This window comes from Uloborus diversus, chromosome 6 (assembly GCF_026930045.1).
Source record: "Uloborus diversus isolate 005 chromosome 6, Udiv.v.3.1, whole genome shotgun sequence".
NCBI lineage: Eukaryota > Metazoa > Arthropoda > Arachnida > Araneae > Uloboridae > Uloborus > Uloborus diversus.
Window position 1 is genome coordinate 91,894,844 of NC_072736.1, and position 16,708 is coordinate 91,911,551.

A 16,708-nucleotide genomic window follows, 5' to 3' on the forward strand; every position below is an offset into this window, starting at 1 on the left:
TTCCGGTGAGAAAGTTACAATTACTGGATAAAGTTTGACTGGAAAACAGGCCCGTCATGCCAAACTTTCCCCAACACGCTCAATGTAAATTTTACTCCAAACAACAGCAAAACGACGTCCCTTCTTATATGTTGATACATTGATCTCCCAAACCCAGTAGGGGTGGGGAGGGGTCATTTGACCCCCCTAAATGAATGGCCTGCTGGAGAACCAACATAAGTTTCTGCAATAAAGACTAATATTTTACCAAACTTAAAATGTAGAAATAACATGCTTTTAAAATTGTACCAAATACGGAAACTATTACTAACCTTGAAACTGAAAATAAATTTCTTCCATGTTGTGCAAACACATTCATAATTATTGCTAAATTAACAATCTAATTAAGTTCAAAAAATTACGCTTTGCAGCATGCGTTAGTAAACAACAACAGTTATGAGACGTTGTTGGCAGTATAAATGCGAGAAACATGCAAAAAAATTCCCTTAGAATACATGCCGCGATTGGTACTTCGTCTTCAAAATTCAAATTGCTCATGCGTAGTAACGATATTGCAGCTTAATAACTAGACGGTTCGCCATCGAATTGAACCATTGGTCAAAATTCGATGCACTCTTTAAGGTGTTGTTGATATTTGTTTTGGAAAAATCGCTGCGCCGGTATGTTTATACGCTTTTAGTTGATTTTGTGTGCTATTTCAATTTCTTCAAACAAAGTTATGAAAACTTATTTTGGTACAGTTTTTACTGTCTCAACAGTGTCTTAAACGTAATCATAAATAAAATTTGGGAAAGATATGTCATATGCAACATCTATTTAACTTCTAAATTCATTTCATATTATTACTAAATATCTTCTCAAATAATCATTAAAAAATTTTCATGGTATTCATAGTAGATTTTTTCTTATGGAGCAATAAAACAATCCCATTTTGGTGTGAGGACGGTGGAAAAAAAAAAAAAAAAAAAAAAAAAAACTATAAAGCAAATTGTCCTGAAAAATTACTTTATTTACGTTATGTTTTTCTTTTACTCTTATTTTATCACAAAAAATACTATGTCATCATTATTATTTGATTTTAATTGGTTACATGCTCTTTGAAAAAAATGTTGTTGTTCAAAAAATGTCAATCTCAAATGTTGTTCTTATATATAGCCCAAAATCAGAGTATCAGGTATATATTTTTTTCATATCTGAGTAGTGTTTACTTTTCTTTTGAAACATTGTTTTCATATAAATTTTTAAATCAGGGTTCTCCAAAACTTTTGACCAAAGGTCCATATTTGAAAATATATTGAGTCTCGCTGGCCAATACCCTCCCGTCTCCCTTCAGGGAGAGTTAGCTCATCATACTGTCCACCTCTGGCAAGTTGAACTCCGCTGCCCAACCAATTTAACAATTCCACTTGTTGAAATAGGGGTGAGGAAAAACAGCTTAGAAACTTGAGGATTTAGTTTTCTCGTTATTGCTTGGCGACCAATGTAATTCAGGTGAGAAGTAGCAAGTGGTACAGGATTTTCTCGCCAATAAAAGGGTTGCAATAGTAGCCCAACTCTGTGCTTAACAATTCCTCTTCTTACTGATTGCTTTCCCTTGAAAGAAACGGACTTGCTCTAGGCCATAGCTTATCTTCTCAGAGGTGGAAAGTAAACTGTAATTCAGACTCACAGGCATATTATTGCATTGAAACTAATTGAAATGTGCAAAACTACAGTTTTACCTAAGGGTTGTTATAATGTTCATAGAATTTAAAAATAAATTTCAGATCTTCTTCAGTTCTCAACATTCACCAGATATTAGAAAAATCAACACGGGAAGTATCACAATTTTAGTACTTTTATCTACTAGTATCAGAACCGTAGCACTTGACTCCTCCCTTGTCATGTGGTATCCGATGATTCTATTTTGCTGTTTTCGGCAGAAGGTATATTCGGGTCACATAGCATTTTGTTGAAACAGCAGCAGTGTGTAAAATGTAAGAATAACTAAAATGACAACAGACAAGTGAAGCAAGTGATGTTAAGGACACTAAGACTTTTTTGCACATTAAAATGCTGTCCCAAGTTAAGGCTGTCTGGTTGTCTCCTTTAGAAGTGTATGGATTGCATACCGATCACCCCTGCGTAAAATGGAACTCTGCGTTCAAGGGGGTATGGAGAAGTGCCTTCTTGTGAAAAACAGACAATACACCATTAGTTAATCACTGGGTTAAAATATTAAATCATCAAAGTTACTTAAAAATTTGTTCTGAATAGGATTATTTCAGTAGCTACCAAATCCATGAAATTAAAAAATTTTAAATTAACCAGCATTATTTATTTAAAAAAAAACCATTTAATAACTGTTAGAAACATTTTGTATAACCTTATTAATCCCTCATTGACTTGAGAATATTCTCTAACATTTTTTTCCTGTAAGGAGAAGCAAGGGCACAAATCAGAAGAAATGGGAGAGTGCTGCATTCATGACAAAATAAAGCATGAAAATTATTTTCAGCTTATCCAGCAGATATAGCAGATTTAGACTCTTGCTGCTACATTTACTAAACAAGGTAGAAAAGCTTTTTGGCATTCTATTTCGGAATAAATCCAACACAATCCCATTTCTCCTAATTTGCGCTTCCTACCTTTTCTAAAATCAAACTTTTTTTATTGGGGGTCTTATTGTCCTTTTTTTCTAATGAAACAATGCAAGAAATTGTAATGATTTTTTAAAATGTAAGATTAAGGGACATATTAATTTCCAACAAAATTCTATAGAATCGAATACAATCAATTGTTCTACCAATGGCACATCCAGAAATTTCTTTTACTCCACCTAGAAGCAGATTTCTCACCAGCTCTACTAGTAGATAGAATTTGATCGAATCGAATTTAATCGAGTAGAATAATCCACTTAGATAGAATAAAGACCTGAATTACATGACCGTACTAAATATTTAAATGATCAATGTTCCATTTTCCCAAATATATGAAGAATAGAAACTCACAAAATGTAAATATGTAAGAAATTCTCACAGTGTAATTAAACATACATAGTAGTTATCAATTTGCTGATTTATTGAGCAGAAAAGCAGGCTCATTGTAGATTTCATAGTCTCGCGGGCCAAAATTTGGAGATCCCCGGTTTCAAACATTATTTATGTTTAAAAGTAAAAATTAATTTGATAACAATTTATTTCAGTTTATCTCTCTATCTTCTGCATGTTAAGTATATTAAGTGTTGCTCGAAAATCATTGTCTACTATGGCCTGCAGTGCAGCTGAAAATTTTACAAATGTATTTTCCGTGTCTTATGTTACTGCACCAAATGAAGATGCGGCAAAAAAACTTGCTGAGTAAGTTTAAATCTTTGTTTTTTGTGATACATATGAGGCAGTGAGAAGCAAAGGGATGTAAATGGATATTTTCAAGTTTTGAGTAAAACGTGTATAAAGATAACGTCCTAGGTAGACTTTCATTGAAGTTTTTTTCTTAATTTTGCTGTGTAACAGAACCTACCAGGGCTACAAGTATATATCTCTTGGCCCAAGATAGAAGAGAGGTTCATCTTCCATTTGCTCCAGTTATCTCCAAATTTTTAATTTTGCCACTTACATCCCTTTGCTTCTCACTGTCTCATATGTAATTTTCTATATTTTTTTCTCAAATACTAACATTATTTAGTCTCTTGGATGTTCTCTCTCTCAGCAATTTAGTTGCTTTCTTAGCATGAAATAATTGATTAAAATATTAGGTTATACCCTTATTTTGAATGCTAGCCTATTTGAATTAAAAGTGAATTTAATTACATCTGTAATAAACTACAAAATCTTAGAATCTTTGGCAACATTGGTTGATACTTGCCAGCATAAGTTTATATGCCATTTATAACATTTTTCACAAAATAACTATCAATAACTCAGTAATAGCTAGAACTAGTTTTAAAAAAAAATGGATTGTTAATATTGAAAGAAAAATGGTAATGTATTTATAATATCCTTTTTCTTTACATGAGCATATACATAAATGTTTCAAAATGTAAGGTAGCAAGAGTTCCGACGGGTGTGCAGATACTCTGTATGAATTAAAATCATGCTAAAGATAACAAAGATGATCAGAGCTTTCAAACAATACAGGTAAGTGAAGCTGGATGTCGATTAACAGGACAAAATGTCAGTTACAGGGTTCGTACTTCCTTAAAAAAACCTTTAAGAAACCCTTAATTTCATCAAGCAAAATCATGATCCGTAAAAAAACCTTAAATAGTCCTTAATTTTCTGAAAATTTCCTTAATTTTTTAAAAACTAAATGAAGCTCAGTCCCATTTTTTCTATTTTCTCCCTTCAAATCTTCATTCTCCGTAATATCTGCCAAAAACATATTTTTAGGAAACATGACAGCGACGTCAAACACGTGTTTCATCGAAAATTGCATACCTTGTTTAAGATTTCAATTTTTTTGTATCCTCAAATATCTCAATAATTTTTAATGTTGGACGGTTTTTTTTACCATATGCTACTTTATATCTGCTTATTTTATTCATTATTTCAATTATATTTTTATTTCTTAAATTTATTTTTAAATAAATGCAAAAGTCAATCAAAAACATGTGGTCCTACTCCCACAGTCTCAGATAGTACTGAAACTTGGCGTGGTTCCTTTTTTTATGTATTTTAGAAAGCGTTCAAAATATTTATGGTGAATCAAATGGTTTAGGTTTTACAGCCTGTAAATTTTTTTTGGAATTTCATGATTAAATGAAGCAACTTCGAATTGTTGTTTTTTTAATCCTGAAATATTATTATGATGTTTTTTTAAACCAAATTATGAGTTCCAATGCAAGGGAAATGGAAAACCAATTATATATTTATTTATTTTCAATTCTTGCTGTGAAAAGTATGTATTACCACATAAAGAAAACTTAGATTTTTTACTCTGTTGTAAATAATTTTTTTACAAAAAAACCTAATTTTAAAATTTATGTTCTCATTTTCAATACCTTAAATTCAAATGTTTTTTAGTTAAAAAAGATACTTTTCTCTAAAAAAATATGAAAAATTGATGTTATTGAGTGATGCAGCAATTATTGAACTCTGGCTCCCTCAACTCTTTATTCCAAATTCAGGAGAGGTTAGAATTTGCTGCTTCTTTTTCAAAATTTAAACTTATATGTGGAAATAAACTTGCAAGAAATGGTGCAATACTGCAAATTTGAACAAAATGGGATGTTAGTAACAATAACAAATGAAAAGCAATAATAGCAAAACCATAACTTAAATATCTTGAGAAAAAGAGGTTTGATTTCTTTTCCTTCAATTTACCTCTCACTCCAATAACGTATGCTAAAAGGAAACTTAAAAAATAATGCTTTAATATAAAACTAATTTTCTACAGATCTCCATTTTCCTGATCTGTTTTTATAACTGAAATTTGAAAAATGAATATTATACTTTAAGAACAACATGTGTCATTTATTGTATTGATTACTACCCAATTATTTCAAGCAAAAATTTAGTGTCTTTAAAACTGGTTAATTAGCATTTTTTGTTGAATTTTGGAATGTCATGGATTTTCTCTCTCAGGGGCTAATTTGATCTCATCCCTTTTCTCCCCTGAGCTTAGGAAATCTTTTTTTGTTTTGGATTTAATCTTTTTTGCCCTTTACCACTCTCATCCCTGTGATGTATGAAATTTTAAAATATAATTCACTGATAATGGGACATCCCACTCAATTGCACCTCTTTCTGTATTTTGGAAACAATGTTAATATGCTTTTGTGTATGTGTATGTATAATATGTATCAAGTACTTTGCCCCTCCCCCGCCCCAGAAAACTTAGAAATGGTGTACCTAAATTTATTTTATTGTTTTTAAAGCATCTTTAAAGTGTTTTGAGTCCTTAAAAAGTCCTTAATTTTGGCTTTTAAAAATGAGTATGAACCCTGAGTTAGAACAGTAATTGTGTACTTTTCCACTACTGCGGACAGCTTAGTATCCTCTCGAATTTTGTGCGGATCGCATATGATAGAAGAGTATTTTCAGCAAAACAACTGTACTAGATGAAATGAGATGAGTCTAAATGTTTTCTTTACAACATTTAATTAACCCTTCAAGCGGCCGTGACGTAAAATTCCTTCACCCAGTAATATATTGAAAAGCGGCCGTGTCGAAAAATTTGGCCTTGAATACTCTGCTTCGAGAACGGCTGCGGCGTAAAATTCTATGGAAGAATATTCATGGCGAAATTTTTCGACACGGACGCTCTTCGATACATCGCTGGGTGAAGGAATTTTACGTCACGGCCGCTTGAAGGGTTAATACTATGAAAATGATATTGATTAATTCGGTACCTCAGAGCCAGAGGGACACAAGTCACATTAAGGTAATTTTACAGGAGAGAAGAAAAACTTTTTTCTGGCATATGCAAAAAATAGGACATGCGCTCTTTTAACTCTGGTATAATATTGAAAGGATTCTTTTTAAAAATTATATTCACATGGCTTGATGCAGAATAGGCTTCTACATACACTGCACTAATAAACAGGAAATCGCAATTTTTGGACTTACGTCCCTCTCCCTCTGAGGTACCAAATTTTCTCTTAACCTGGTCTTGGACTAAATGAAAATTGCTCATGGACCACAGGCAGAGAACCACTCAGTTAAAAGATGATTGTGTTGATGGAAAAATGGTCTTCCATTGAAACAATAAGTCTAATAAAGTTTTTGCATTGGGAGGTATTGGACCACCCTCCTCACAGACCTGACCTCGGACCAAGTGATTTCCATCTATTTGAATCTTTGAAGAAACACTTGAGAGGCCAGTATTTCAGAACCAATGCTGCGATTCGGCAAGCCATCTTGACATGCTTTCATTCTTGACCATGATTTTTTCCATGCCAGTTTTGATGGTTTGATACCACTTGGAAGAAATGCCTCTATAAGTATGGTGACTATACAGAGTAGTGATCTGTAGCTTTACCTCCTTACAATTTATATATTTTCGTAATTCCTGAATAAATTTTTATGCAGCATAGGCTTGTTACATTTTTGAAACCCCCTCATATTAAAATGACTTGCAAATGCCAAAATAAATGAAATATTTATAGGCTGAAAGCATGGGCGCCTATAGAGGGTGGGCAGATGGAGGCTCAAGCCTCCCTCTACACTTTGTTACTGGGATTTTTTAAAATAAAGTTTGAGCAAAAATATCATTCAAATAATTTCAACCAAAGCTATTAATTAATGACCGTTGTTAAAACCTTCTTTTACTTTATAAAATTTTTAATTTTAGTCACTTTGGTTTTGCTTTTAGGATTATAACAAGGTATTTTAGATAACACATTTTGTTCGGAAGAAAACAAAAACATCAATTTCCATTGAAATAGTTAAAGTTCATCAAATTTTAAAAAAGGAAATTTTCATGAATCTTAACTTTCTTTTATTACTTTGTAATAGAAGAAGAAGAAGAAAATAAAAGCTTTTTTTTTTCAAATTAAAGCCTTGAAGCATAAATTTTCTTAGCCCCCTCTAAAACTACACATGTGGGTGGCCACAGATACAACAGGATTGAATTTCAATCGCATCATTGAATTATTATGGATGCATGTTTCCAATGTTAGGTTAGCATGTTTTGAGAAATATGAGCTTTACATACGCATGTTGGAAAAAATAAAAATCCAGTTTATGTTGTCCTGGAGATCATTGTTGATTAAAATCTTTGCAGATTTTTTATTCATATTAAATATCATACTAAAAGAGCTAATGAACAGTAATATTTTTAAAGTTACACCGTAAAACATTAAGCAATCGTCAAAAAATAAATTATATATGCAATAGGAAATGTTTGCAATTGTATTATTAAATCAGGGGTTATTAAGGGGGGGGGAGTGCAGCTTGCACCATTGAAAATTTAAGGGGGAGGGTGTTTTGAGGGATATTTTCCTCTTTTTTTTGGGGAGGGAGGCTCTTTCTCTTCGCGATATTTAGGAGAAAGGCGCACCCTTGCTCTTGATGGGAGGGGGGGGGGGTCACCCCTGATTAAATAAAAGATTCTGTTAAATATTGTATTATTTATAAATCATGAAATCTCTTATATATTGTAAATGAGATAAAAGGAAAATATCAAACCATCTGCCAAGCACAAAAACAATAGATTTGAGATAAGAGTCTAACCATAGGCAAAGTGAAAGCAAGAAACGATCTTGATTGCTTAGTAAAAGGAACATTGCACAGTATTTCTACATTGTATTGATGATATTATTATATGCTTATAACCATCTAGTCTTAGATTTTTTTTCGATTTTTATTATCTCCTCTAAAATTTCATAAAAACCAGTCTGCAGTGTAAAACCATTTTTTTTAAAAATAAATTACTGGCGTAACAATTCTATAAAAATTACTGCTGCATAATGTATTTTATGATGTTTACTTTTAGAGGTTTAGTGAAAGAGAAGTTAGCTGGCTGTGTCAATATAATTCCAGGAATACATTCCATGTAAGTTTTGTAAGACGTCATTTTTGCTATATCTGATTTTATTCTGGCAGTATAATATTTTCAACTCATAGTTCTTTAATAACTAGAAAATCGCCCATCAAGGTATGAGTGGTGAAAATCGCTTCTACATTTGAATGAAGCAATTGCCTATTTGGTAAAATTTTAACCCTAAACTCCAGTGGATAGCATTAATTGTTGACCATTTTTTTTGCTACTTTATTCTCCTAAAATTATTAGTCTTACCAGTAAAACAGTTAAGTTACCCGATCCAGTTCAGCCTTTTGCAAAAAAAAAAAAAAAGCATTTTCCGGCAGGTCAAACATTGCCAAAAAATATTATCAAATTATAAATAACTTACTGAATTTTTGGTGCTTCAACAATGAAATAATGCTGTCATGCATGCTATGGTTTGAGTTTCATTGTTGATGACATCAGACATCAGAGATCAGTGAGTTTGGCTATTATATATATGAGAATACTTTTAGTTTCTGAATAATGTTAGTTTGAAGTAATCTATTTATTTATAGTGCTAAATATTTTAGCTTGAAAATTATATGTGTCAAAAAGTTAGTTAAGTATTACTTTATGAGTAATGAAAATTGTTTTTCAGAAAATTAATTCTATGATTCTCCAAAAAGTGCCTGAATGTGATACGATTAAAATTATTTTCCTAATTCAAAAGCACTCTTTTAGTATTTTGTATATACATATTTTGCTTGTCAAAATAAAGTTAAATTAGCCATACAACTTAAAAACTTGGAAAATATTTATAAAAGAATAAACTGAAATTCAGTTGTTGCCAGGGTCATTAGAGTTTCGGCCAGTGGTGGTTTTAACCATGGATAAAACCAGTTAAAACCATCTTGGATAAAATCAGTTTTGGCCATTGGACTTGAGTGTAGGAAATAATAAAGTTAAAAATCAAAATTAATGAGTACACACTTAAAAGAAATATGAAACATCAATTCCAAAATCAGTCACTATTCATTATTTAAGTAAAAAGTTTATTTTACACCCTATGTGAGTAATAAATGACTGCATATTACAAAAGGTTATTCACATCATAGTAGAATTATGTGATAGTTTTTACTTCCTTTTACAAAAAAGGAAGTATTGTATTCGCAAAAAAATTTTCACTCAAAATTCGGCCTTAATTTCCATTTTGCTCACCCCCGAATTAATATTGAGTTTTTTTCTCAACCCAACCACACGCATGTAAGTGCCTAAGAAGGTACAAACACCTGAAATATCCATTTTAGCATTCCCCGAGTTAATTACAACTATTTTTCTCATGACGTCCGTATGTGCGTAGGTATGTCGCATAACTCACGAACGGTATGTCCTAGAAAGTTGAAATTTTGTACGTAGACTCCTAGTGGGGTCTAGTTGTGCACCTTCCCTTTTGGTTGCATTCGGATATTTCTAAAGGGGTCTTTTGCCCCTTTTTTGGGGGAAATCATTGTTAATTTCAATGTATACTCAAGTGGTGTTATAATTTGGTGGAGACTTGGCGATATATTACCAGTCTTTTAGTCGCCAAGTTGGGGACAAATTTGGCGATTATTTTTAAAATCTGGTTTCAATTTGGCCACTGCTGGTGATATTTAGAGAGTAAACTATTGAATCACATTAAAATTGCCAATAATGGAAAAATAACATTAAAATTGGAGTAAAAGGAAGTCATGTGATGCACACATCAGTTTGTTCAATAATATGTTTCAAACAGTGTAAATAGCACAATACATACACTTGTTTCATAGTTTTATGCACACAAAATGAATTTCAAATTATATCTAAGTATATTACTTATTTTTTAATACATTGAATACAGGTTACAAGTTTTGTGAAGAAAAGCTATTAGTTTATATTATAGGCTGTTTAGTATTCCAAATAAACGAGTGTCCTTTATCTTCATTGTGAATAATATTTAGTGTTACAGAAAAGTTGCAGTAAATGTGTAATATTCTGCATACACACTGTATGTGTACACATATTAGTGTGCTTTTATACAATACAGTTTTCGCCACTCTATGGTGATCAAATCCAGTTTTGGCTGGTTTTTGCCAGTGGCATGACCAAAATCAGTTTTGTCCTCTGGCCAAAACTACAACCCTGGTTGTGAGTTTTAACTTTGCTCCTGAGAACCTGATATATGTTAAAAGAAATTTAAGTGTACTTAGGGTATCAGTCAATGTTGGCTGCTCAGGTTGCTTCTATCTTGTTACACTTTTGATTTTTACAATCAACTTTTAGTTTCACATCATTTTTATGAGATTACTTTCATTTAAGGTATTTCAACAAAAGCACAAACTAGCTTTCTCAAAAGTATTAAAAATAGTAACATAGAAATTCGATATAGTACATATTCCCAATAACTGATTGAGGTTACTAATCTTTATTCCAGAAAAAGGATTTTCATTCTTTATAATGGGGTTGTTTCTTTCAGTCAAAAGTAGAACTTTTTGTCACTGAAATTGATAGAATAAGCAAAAAAAAAAAAAAGGCATAGTCTTGATGACATCACAAATGACGCTCTTTGGCGCATCTTTTCTGCGTTTCCACGTTATGGTAACCATGAAGCGAATTAAAACTGCTCTACGCTTGCCATCAACCATATCATTGCCAATACACGTGAGTAAAGATGCGAATTAAATATTTTGCTCTGTGAATGGCAACACTGAATGGCATTTTATCATTTGTGATGTCATTGGCAGAAGCATAAACAATAAAAGCGCACCGATTTAAGTAATTTTTTAAAAATATTAAACTTAAACAAATTATTTAAAAAATGGTCAGATTCTATGTTTTTAAGCATGCTCTTTCAGAAAAAAAAAAAAATTTAAAATTTTGGAAACGACCCCATTGTGAAACTGTCACCCTCCTTACTTATCCTCCTTAAGTGTTTATATCTAGTTCCAATGAAGAAGATGACAAAATGGGGCGATCTTACCACCTAGACAAAATTCCCTGATTTGCACTCCCCTTGCTCATAATCTTGCTACCATTTGTTTTTCTTGGCAGTGCTTAATTATTTGAATAAATGTTTAATTATTTGAATTTTAATCTGATTTGCTTATTTATTTTTTAGTTACGAATGGAAAGGAGAAATTCAAAAAGATGCTGAAGTTTTAATGGTTTGTAATTTTTTTGATTTGTAAAAATGTTTTTCTTTCATACTGATAGACAAAGTTATAGACTCAAACTTTTAAAAGTTTTTTTTATCATAACGACTTAAATTTGTTTTACTTCTTTAAAATAATCATAAATTATTGAAAAATAGCTCTAAATTCAGTATAGCTAATGACTTAAATTAAAAAATAAATTTGATTCAAAAAATGTATAACTTGAATATTTTATTATTACAGGAAATAGTTAAAATTAGCTGAGATAAGCTAATTGCTTTATGCTTTAATGCCTTATGCTAATATGCTTTAAAGCCATAATATGCACCAATCTTTCAATTAGTGTTCGTCAGTTGCTTTATTTTTCAATTCAAATTAAATGGGCAACAATAAAAATATGAAGAAAAAAAAATCTTATGCATGATATTCTAAATGTCATGTTTTTCAACCTCAAAAAACCTTTATTCTAGTTGACATTAGTGCATATGAATACAATTGCACATATGCATTTGCAAATAATCCAACTCTAGTCGTCACCCATATCTTAACTTGATAGCTGGTATGATCTATGTTCATAACAAGCAGCATAGTTATATGCAAGTTAGAAGTGGCTACATTACAAGCTTGATACAAATTGCACATTACAATATATTACATTAATACATTATTATTGCAACACTTTATTGATTCTATGCATAATAGAATGCACAATCTCATTCCTCTTGAGGCAGCATTTACTGCCTATTAAAGTGAAATAGTTTACCAAGTTACGATAAAATGTAAATATTTAAGTAACTGAACATTAAATTCAAAGACAACAGGTTTTATAAATATTTCAGCATAATTTAAAAAATCTCTCCCTTGGACATTTTATTGATTTTTTTAAACTGATCCTACTTTACAAGCAGTAACTTTGAGATGAAATGCGAAATCTTTTTGCAATCTTAGCAGAAGTTGAATTTTTTTATTTTAGAGTCTACCTACCCCCTTAACAGGGGAGGTGCGGTCTCACAAACCGCTCAAATTTTCATCCTATCACCCCTAGTCTATACTTCGTCCGATTGAATTGTTTTTCCCAATAGCTTCTTGATTTTTTGACCTTGAACACCCCCCCCCTGGTTTATCAGGAAGTTTTGGCGAATACATATGGTTTTAATTTCAATGCATTCTTTAGAGCGGTCTGTGAGACCTCACCTCCGCTTCAATGTTACAATTTTTGACAGTAGTGAACATGGCTCTCAAGTTAAGTCAGCAGAGATATATTCATCCTTCTGATCAAAGGCGCCCATATAGGGGGCAAGGGGGGGCTCAAGCCCCCCCCCCTTAGAAATGAGAACTTCCTTGCTTTTAATGCTTTTTTCTTTGCAAAAATGTATAATAATTTCTTTCCCAGCCATTAATGAATAAGTTATTAAAAATGTCAGATTTTAATATCTCTAATCTGTACTGAAATCCGTGTCTATGGATAAAATATTCTGTTAAATCATGGGAAAATTTTTGAGCCCCCCCCCCCCCTTAAAATTTTGCATATAGGCGCCCTTGCTTCTGATCCGCGTTATGCAGAAGAGCTGCAAAAAATTCTCGATGAGTAGGGAGTGATTTTAGTGGAGACGATTATTGTGTGATGAAGACTTTATTTGTGAAAGTTCCCACTCAACAGATTCGGAAATTTATTCAGATGGCGACGAATTTTCTGATTTGGAAGAAACTAGTAATTCAGTGAAATACTACTATAGAAGAAATAGATTCAAATAGTCCTCGGTCGAACCTAATCAGAATGTTAGAGTTTCAGCCCACAACATAATAAGACTTCCCGGACTAAAACCGTATGGAACAATTGGTAATCCTAATCCAAAAACTGTATGGGATCTGCTTTTTACTGAAGAAATTGAAGAAATGTTATGTATAACTGTGAAATGAACAAATTTAAGGATAGAAAGAAAGAAAAATTGTTTGTGATACAGTTAAAGGAAAATTGACAACACCAACATTGATGAACTGAGAGCACTTTTAGGTTTACTTATATATACATCAGTTTTTAAAGCCAATCATGAAGATATGGAAAGTCTTTTTGCCACAAATGGAACTGGCCACAATATTTTTTGTGCAGTGATGTTGATGAAACGTTTTAAATTTTTGCTTTCAAATTTACGATTTGATAACCCAGATGATAGGGATGAACGAAAGAAATCAGATCCTGCAGCACTTATTTCTGAAGTGATGAATTTATTCATTTCAAACTCGCAGAATGCATTAGGCACTTGCACATGCATTGATAAAATGCTCGAAGGATTCAGAGGAAGGTGTCTTTTTAAAATGTATATGCCGCAAAAGCCTGTAAAATATGGATTAAAAGTTATAAGCTTGAGGGATGCGCGAAATAATTATGTTTACAATGCATATCTATACGGTGGAAAAAATTCGGATGGGTTTGGTGTAGGAGACGACTGGAAAAACTTAACGAACCAACGCAGGCTCTTTTACTGTTGAGCAAGCCTATTTTCATTTCCAACTGGAATATAACCGCTGACAATTGGTTTTTTTCCATGGAATTAACCACAGAACTCTTAAAAAAGAGATTGACATATGTTGGAACAGTTAAAAAAATAAAAAGAATTCCGAAAAACTTTCTTCCAGGTAAGACCGGGAAGGACAACAATATATGGCTTTACCAAGGACTTAACTTTAATTTTATTTGTTCCTAAGGAAAAAAGAGCAGTTATTTTGATGTCATCTATGCATCATTCGGTTAAAACAGACCCAGAGATACAAAAACCGGAAATCGTCACATTTATAATAGAACTAAAGGTGGTGTTGATGCATTAGGCAAAAAATGCTCTGTATATTCATGCAGCAGAAGAACATCTCGTTGGCCTATGGTTCTATTCTACATACTACTAGATATGAGCACAGTGAACACGTACATTTTGCATCAAGGCTGTCCTCAAAACGCAGTTATGACCCGGATGGTATTTTTGAAATCCTTGGCCGGAGACTTGGTTCTACCTCAATTACAGAAAGGTTTGAAAATCCAAGAATAAACAGAGAATTGTGCCTAACAATAAAGCAGATTTTAGGAAAGGAAGCATAATCTCAGAATGTGGAACCATGTTCAAAAGACCCAAAATCAAGAAAAGCATGCCGTTTGTGCCCACCAAGGAAGAAAAGGAATACAGCTTATTCATGCTTATTGTGTAATAGCACTGTTTGTTTGGAATGCACCCAAAAGTTATGCAACAGATGCTCTAAGGAAGATGAGGATTAAATTACTTCAGAAAACATGATGTGAAATTCTAAAAGTTCAGGTACTGTCAAAATTTTTCTGTAATGTGCAATGTCAAATTTTCTGGTATTAAAATTTTCTTTACATATTAAATAGCCAAGATACAATAATTAATAAGCTGTTTATTTGTTTTTATTGTTAGTAGTTACGAATTTGCAGCAGCTCATGATTTTTATCAAAAAATGGTCAATCTTTGGCAAAACTACCTCGAAAAAACTTTATTTCAATTCAAAACAAAAAGTATTAATTTTTCCAAGCAGATAAAAGTTCAATGAACATCTAATAAAAATTACAGGCTTGTATTTTAATTACATGATTTAAAAAAAAAAGTTATTCAGTACTGCAGTCTCTGAGACCTCACGTCCTCTGCTACGTCCAATTTTTTCACATCCCCTGTTATGGGTTAAACATTAATCTTTAATGTGTGGGTGATGAATCAGATTTACAATTTTAATGTTATCTCAGCTTAGTTTTTTAAGTACTTTTTTTACATACAACTGGAAACAAATTGTCAAATTTTGTAAGTACTCATATTCTTCTTTTCCACCATTTTATTTAAAATACATTTATTTCATTATCATTTTAAAATTTTATCAAAATTTTGTATATAGTGTATGAATTTAGTGAAATAAAAGTAACTTAATTTTCAGAATTTATACTAGCCGCCTGCGATGACCAGCTGGTCCGCCTTTCGCCTTTTTGAGCCAGGGTTGCCGCCTTTGGCGGCTGCTTAGACAATTTAGGGATGGTATTAATCAGTGTGTTTCTCTATATATCAATATTATCATTCGCCTTTTTACACCGATGTTGCCTCCTTCGGCGACTGCTTGAACAAATTTCGTGGCGGTATCAATCAATCTATATCTATCTATATCATTTGTAGTTTGAATAAAATATTTTCTATATCTATCTTTAGTTCTGTCGTTTGGAATATTTTTAAAGGAGGAGGAGGGGAGACACAAATGACGTACTCTTCATGCAAATTTTGTAGAAAAATAACAAAAAGCACTTCCACTTTTATGTGAAAACATTGTTCTTTCAAAGTCATTGTGTGTGGGGGGGGGGGGGCACTGACACCCCGTTGAAATTCCTTAAATGACGGGCATGCCTCTTTATTGCTGTCCACCTACTATATCGACCTTTATATTTGTCTATCTATCAAGCTATACGATCTAGGCATATCTACCTCCTGACAGTACAATCTTTTTTTTAAATAAGTATTAATTCGAAAACAAAAACATTTTTTGTCCACTCAACCTCTATCTATCAAATAGCCCGCAAAAAAAAAGGCTCTATGTTCCCCGTAGTGTTCAAAAATTAGCGCTTGCAAAAAGATAAAAAACTAAAAAAAAAAAGGTAAAGAGAAGGCAAACAATTTCAGTTGGATCACCTGATGAGGTAAGTTCGGAACTCATCCGGCAAGTGAACAGCTCGCGTTGTGTTCTGCCATTAAAAAAATTGTAAAAAAAAAACCTATTGCGTATTTTTAAAAACTTTTTTCTTCTGAAGGGGGCAGAATGTTTTTACTGTTACCAACTAAACTTTTAGAATTGAGGGTTCAATACTTTTTGCAGGATGGGTTTCAAAAAAAAAATTAAACCCAGAAAAAAATGAAAATAAAGGTTTTTTCAAAAATTTATAAAAAATACAAAAATTGCTCTATCTTCAAAATTTTTTCATTCATCATATTTAAAATTAAATTCCCTACACTAAAGTACAAAAAACATTTGTGTGGTGCGATTGGTTCGGGGTCTGTGAGGTAAAAAGTGCAAAAAAAAACGCATAAAACATTAAATAACTTTTTTTCTAATTAAAATATCGAAAATCG

At 32.1% G+C, this 16,708-nt stretch overlaps 1 protein-coding gene across 2 annotated transcripts in view; it reads left to right on the forward strand.

The window, feature by feature from the left end:
• Positions 1-447: 447 nt before the first annotated feature.
• Positions 448-16,708, forward strand: part of LOC129224246 (protein CutA homolog) — a 57,206-nt gene continuing 40,945 nt past the window's right edge. Inside the window, exons 1-4 of one of the 2 annotated variants that reach the window (XM_054858673.1) lie at positions 448-659; positions 3,185-3,338; positions 8,416-8,475; positions 11,564-11,609. In XM_054858673.1, coding sequence (XP_054714648.1) covers positions 3,205-3,338; positions 8,416-8,475; positions 11,564-11,609 — 240 coding nt within the window. In that variant the 5' untranslated portion in view covers positions 448-659; positions 3,185-3,204. Of the gene's footprint in view, positions 735-3,184; positions 3,339-8,415; positions 8,476-11,563; positions 11,610-16,708 lie in introns of both variants that reach the window. The other variant, XM_054858672.1, reaches the window with a different exon arrangement.